The 6,200-nt window shown below is 32.7% G+C and overlaps 1 protein-coding gene across 1 annotated transcript; it reads right to left on the bottom strand.

Annotated features, from left to right (window-relative positions):
• Nucleotides 1-327: 327 nt before the first annotated feature.
• LOC132187869 (GDSL esterase/lipase 2-like) lies at nt 328-1,875 on the bottom strand. Its single transcript, XM_059602302.2, has 5 exons — nt 1,602-1,875; nt 1,392-1,516; nt 1,021-1,251; nt 680-935; nt 328-584 (listed from the first exon to the last, which is right to left on the bottom strand). The coding sequence occupies exons 1-5, from the start codon at nt 1,873-1,875 to the stop codon at nt 349-351; spliced, it is 1,122 nt and encodes a 373-aa protein (XP_059458285.2). The 3' UTR covers nt 328-348.
• Between the last annotated feature and the right edge of the window lie 4,325 nt (nt 1,876-6,200).

A 6,200-nucleotide genomic window follows, 5' to 3' on the forward strand; every position in this document is an offset into this window, starting at 1 on the left:
ACATGCCAATCAATGTATATTAATTACTTATTCTTATTATTACTCCTCACAAATGAAATCCATCCCGAGCAGCACACTCACCACAAACCAGAATTATAATCGTTATTCTCCTCATGATGATTCACAATAAGCTTGGAACAACTTTAACTTTTATTTATTGTAAGATAATGTAATAAGGGGATTTGAAATACTCAACATATTTATTAAATTCAGCCTATTGGTATCATCCACCCACACCTTTTCTTTCTTTCGTTTTTTTTTTTTTTTTTTTTTTTTTTTTTTTTTAATTTAGTTTTTTTGTTTTAATAATTACATGTATGATTTTCTTGTAGTTTATCACATCTACAATCAGAGCTCAAACAGAGCTTTGAGATTGTAAGTTCCAGTAACATCGGGAGTTCCGCTCCACATAAGCTTAGCAAACTGCTGGTTTGCCCTTTCAGACGGATGACCAAAGTCAAAGAACACATGATCACTAGCATTCTCACATAATTCATACTCTTTCACTGATCTCTTTCCTCCACAACTCGGTGTTCCTCTATATGGACCGCTTCCACAGCATGCAATCTTCCCTTCCTTGAACCCTTCACAACATAATTACAACAAAGTTGCTATTATATATAGTCTATCACATTGGGATGTAAAAGAAAAAATTACCACAAAAATGTGCATGGCATACCATATTTTGAAGGGTTATTTATTCTTTCACTAAAAGCAGAATACCCATCGGCTATTGAATATCTGAATCCATTGAGCTGACGCTCTAGCTTCTGGAGGACTTTAGGGAATGCTTCATTATGCAGCTTTGCTAGTGCTGTCATTCCCTCAAAGCATGCACCTGTATTTCCTGGTTTTAGTGCTCTCGTGGATGGTAAACAACCCAATGGCGGCATGCTCAGAAACCCGAATTTCCTTCCTCCTTCCTTGTATATTTCCTAGCACATCAAGATACGGTTGATTATAACCAAGAGGAAAGAGAGGAAAAAATTTTTTTGGTTGAATGGTGCTAATTTTTCTTACTTTGATCACAATAGTCAAGTTGCCGATCACCATATCTACAAATTCTTGTTGAGAAATGGACTGAAGCAGGCTGGAGTTCGTAATGAAAGGGATTGAATAATCGTTGCCTCCAGTGTTAATTAAGTAAACTGCTCTACCCAAAAATGTCTTGGCTTCTGTGTTGCCTAACTTTTTTCTAAACAACCTCGCCAAGTTCTTGAAAAAACTTAGTTGAGAATGTAGGTCAGTCACCTGTGAGAAAAGAAAATCTATTTCAGAAAATATCATTAATTTTGTTGAGGAATAATCAAAAGCCAGTGAGGTCTATGGAAGGATTTGGAATCTGGGTAATATGTTGCTCATATAAAGAGGTATGGCGAAAGATCACATACCGATCCTTGTTGAGTTTCAACAAGAGCACCAGATCCCGCTGATGCGAAGTTTGCCCCATCAATATAATTACGATTATAACCCGGATGTAGATATGGTGTAATTAACGACAAGTTTGCATACTCAGCTGAAAAACAAAGCTTTATCAGTCAATTTAACAACAATCAATATCTTAAAGAAGAATGAGACGTAACAATTAATATCGATCTTACCAATGAAATCTGGGATTATACGGCCATCGGAAAATCTACCGGTGGGGTACTTAAAGAAGGATTCACCGTACGGGCCAAAATTTGCCTGGAAATTGGTAGTGGTGTTGATATAGTTATTGTTTCCGGCATCGAAGAACGAATCCCCAAATATGAATAAGGAAGCATGTTTTTCCGGCAGGCAGAGGTTACCGCCATACAACTGAAGAGAGTTTGAGAAAGGGAAGAGGAAAGCCAGCAATAGAGATAAGGTGTATAGCTTTGTGGGCGTTTCCATCTTCTTCCCTGATATTTGGATGATTCAAAGGAAGAAAATGGCATCTTATAATGGCATAGTCAACGTTTTCTAGAAGTTCTACCATGGTGTTCTCACTGTTCCGTGTAAAACTCCCGCGCGGGGCCCTGTGCTTTTCGTCATCAACTCTTGTCATGTTTGGTCGAAATTTCCTTCCTCACATATTTTCAAACACATGAAAATATAATATTAATTTATCATGAAAAGTATTATAGATTGTTGGACTTATCTTATGAGATTTCTTATAACTATTTCATACGGTAAAATAGAGAGTTTTAAGTCGATATAATAAAACATTAAGAGCTCGTTTTGATTTGCGTTTGAAAAGCCTAAAAATGTGTTTAATATTCAAAAAATTCGTTTGAATAAAAAAATACCTATTAGGTAAAAAAAAATTGAAAGTATTTTTAAAGGTCCAAAAAGCTAAAAAATAATCAAAATTCACTTTTGACGAAATTGTGCTTGAGAAATAGAGTTTTTTAAGTCAAAATGATAATAGCAGCTTAACGGTACATTTGGTATTGCAATTTTATAAATAAAAGGTGTGATTTTAAATCAAATCGCACCCTAGACCGGCTAATTTGAGGTGATCGAACCACCCCCATGACCCTTGGGGTTGGTTCGACCACACCCAAGGGCCAACTAAAAAAAATATATATATAAACGGTTGGCCTTTGGGGGTGGTTCGGCCACCCCCATGGCATTTGGGGGCGGTTTGCCACCCCCAAACCCTTGTTTGAAGCCACCCATAAAGGCAAATCTTATAGATTTGTTTTTAGTTTTGTTTTGTGTTTTGTGTTCTTTTTTTTTTTTTTTTTTTTCACTCATTTGGACCTTTGGGGTGGCCGAAGCCACCACTATTTTGCAAGTTGGGGGTGGTTTGGCCACCCCCATACGCCAGAGGGTTGGTTCGGCAACCTCCTGGCTGGCCATTGGCTGGCTAAAATGGGGGTGGCTAGGCCAAAATGGTTGGCCAGCCACCCCAACTCTCTTGATTTTTGTTTTTTGTTTTTTTTTTGTTACCATTTTTTAATTATTTTTTGCAGCATATGTGGCATCAAAAGCATAAGTATCACGTATGATATAATGCCACATCATCTAGTTTACTGATTTGGCATCAATATGTTGCATTAGGGACATGTGTCTAGGGGTGTCAATGCGGGCGGCTAGAAAATGCCCGCTAACCGCTAACTGCTATAACCTCTAACCGTCTTTTTATATAATATATTTTTATAATTATAATTATAATAATATTTATACATATAACATAATCACTTGATCATTAAATCACATTTTTTTTTTTTAGATAATTAAATCACAATTTGAGTATTAATATATTATCACTATAATTTATATGGTTATATCACATGATCAATTAATCATTAAATCATTTGATTACATAATAACAAATTATACATATATAATATAACATAACTCATAAGTATACCAATTCAATCTAATACAACAATTAAGTATCTAGAGACTTAGTTCCAATGTATGTTATAAACTTAGAAGTCTATATATGTTATAAATTATAATTATACATATATACATATGAATAATATAAATGTATAAGATCAATACTTAATCATATGATTCAATGACAATTTAAATATTTTATTCAAGTTAATCATATTATTAATGTACAATGATAATGTGATTCGTATAGTATTAAATTAAGTAATTGGCATTAAATTCAATAATGTGTTACATATAAGTACAATTGAAGTATTAATGTATTATCATTCTAATTTATATGATTATATAATAACAAATTATACATATATAATATGACATAAGTCATAAGTATGCCAATTCAAATTAATACAACACTTAAGTATCTAGAGACTCAGTTTCAATGTATGTTATAAACTTATAAGTCTATATATGTTATAAATTATAATTATACATATATGCATATGAATAATATAAATGTATAATATCAAATTAAGTAATTGACATTAGATTAAACAATGTGTTACTTATAAACATAATTGAAGTATTAATGTATTGTCATTCTAATATTAGTAATATTATCACTATAATTGATATGATTATATCACATGATGAATTGATCATTAAATCATATGATTGTATAATAACAAATGATATATATATCATATGTTTTATTTGAACTTCGTTTATATGTTGTGTTGAACTTTTTTTATATGTTGTGTTGCTTTTTATTTTTTTTATTTATTTTTTATTTATGTTGTGTGTGTGTGTGTGTGTTTTTTTTTTAAATTAAATTAAATTAACCAGTTATGATTAAGTACAAGCAAATGTAAATTTGATGTCAAATATTTTTGATTTTTTAATATGGGCTCTTTTTATAGTAATTGGGCCTAAGAAGACACTAAAAATATAAAAAACAAATAAGGGTAAAAAATGTTACAGTAATAAAAAAAGCTCACAAACGCCCAAAAAAAGTCCAAAAAGTTCAAAGAAAAGCCTAATTTTAAAAAAACGGTTAGCGAGCGGTTACTTATTTTACTAACCGCTAAGGCGGTTACGGTTAGCGGTTATTGTCAATAACCGCTAACCATAACCGTATTGACACCCCTACATGTGTCACCATCTTATAGGTGCTAACGTGAAGATCCTTTAAATATTTAGATAGATCATGGACGGAAGTACTAATGATGTCTTTTTAATATTCATTTGTATAACTTAAGACACTTTTTGAAACCGAAAGGTCTGTTTGATTTTGACCATAACCACACGTACAAAAATTACCCAAAAGAATAACCAAATCTGGATCTATTAGTAGAGGAGTACCTTTTTAGCGTATTATTATCCTCGATTCTGCAACCAATTGTTATTTAGTTGAAATCTAAAGCCCACATTCATCCAAACAATATTGCACGGCCACCAAATACAACCCAACGACAAAAACACATATCATAACTATATCACCAATGGCCCCAAGCTAATCCCAACCTGCCACTTCAAAATCCAACTATATCGTTTGTTTTTAATTCCTAATTAAAGGCTACCATTGTTCTCTACACCATTCGAATTGTAATAAACAAATTTGGCCATTGATTTTGTCATCTGAAATGAACAAGAGAAAATAGAGGAAGCCAGCAAGTGATGCTAGCAAAATAAAGGAAGAGCAACTGACACACACCATGGTTGAAATCCACTCCATTTCTTAATTAAGAAATACAAATCCAACAAGAGTACACACAAACGGCTACCTGGAACATCATCTGCCATCTTTGTTTTCTTGGTCCGTTAGGCAATGAACATACCAAACTCCCACATTTTTTAACTTCTCAATATTTTTAATTTTTATATCACGTAAATTATTTTTTATTAGTATTTAAATAAAAAAATAACTACAAAATATATATATATATATATTTTTTTTTCTTCACTTTTTTATAAAAAAAATTAGAAATTTCTAGTGATGCCTTAAAATATTAAAAATGATTTATAAAAACAACCATTTATTTAAAACCAATGAACAGCTCATTAATCTTCTGAAGAGCTTCTGGAGTGCCATTTCTTTTGATAAAATAGCCCAAAAACCAATTTCAGCTTAAGGCCGAACATTTGCTGGGGGACCACCGAACGTTCAAACCAAGCCCTAGTGCGAACGTTCGCACAAGGACCATACTAAATGTTCGTTGACAAAGTTGTAAACCAATGGGTATTGACCAAACGTTTGACCTACAACCCTAGAACCATTAAACAATAGTACGCCGACCGTTCGGTAACAGTCTGAAAAATAATTTCAACTCATTCTCCACATTTTCAAACCCATGCAAGCCTTCTTTCACTATAAATACCTCTCATTTTCGCCCTAAAATCCATCCCTACACCAGAGACCCCAACCCTAGAGTGATATGAGATTTTGAGAGAGAAGGAAAAGGCTTAGAAGTGAATTGCCGTCCACAAGGTAAGCTCTTCTAGATCTACTTGGTTTTCATGTTATACTTATGATTTTCATGCTCCTTACAAATTCTAAAATGCCTTGATAAATTGTGTTATCATTATTTTCAAGAAAAGAAAAGGGTTTTCAAATGCTCCATGTTAGCGTGCTATATATTATGGCTTGTTATGTTTACATGTACTCATTAAGATCTTAAGATAAAAATCTTTACGTAATGATTTGAGGATAGGAGCCTTACATGCATTCTACCAATTAAATAATCTATGTTTTAGGAACACTCTTGTGAAATTTTAATGTACTCACAAGTGCACGAATTGTTTTGCAATATAGGGATGCAAGTGCGAGGTAGAATTCATAGGGAATTGTATTTTTGAACACTAAATATATCTAAATCAATTAAATCTTAACC

This window comes from Corylus avellana, chromosome 6, assembly GCF_965113065.1.
Source record: "Corylus avellana chromosome 6, dhCorAvel1.hap1.2, whole genome shotgun sequence".
Taxonomy (NCBI): Eukaryota; Viridiplantae; Streptophyta; class Magnoliopsida; order Fagales; family Betulaceae; genus Corylus; species Corylus avellana.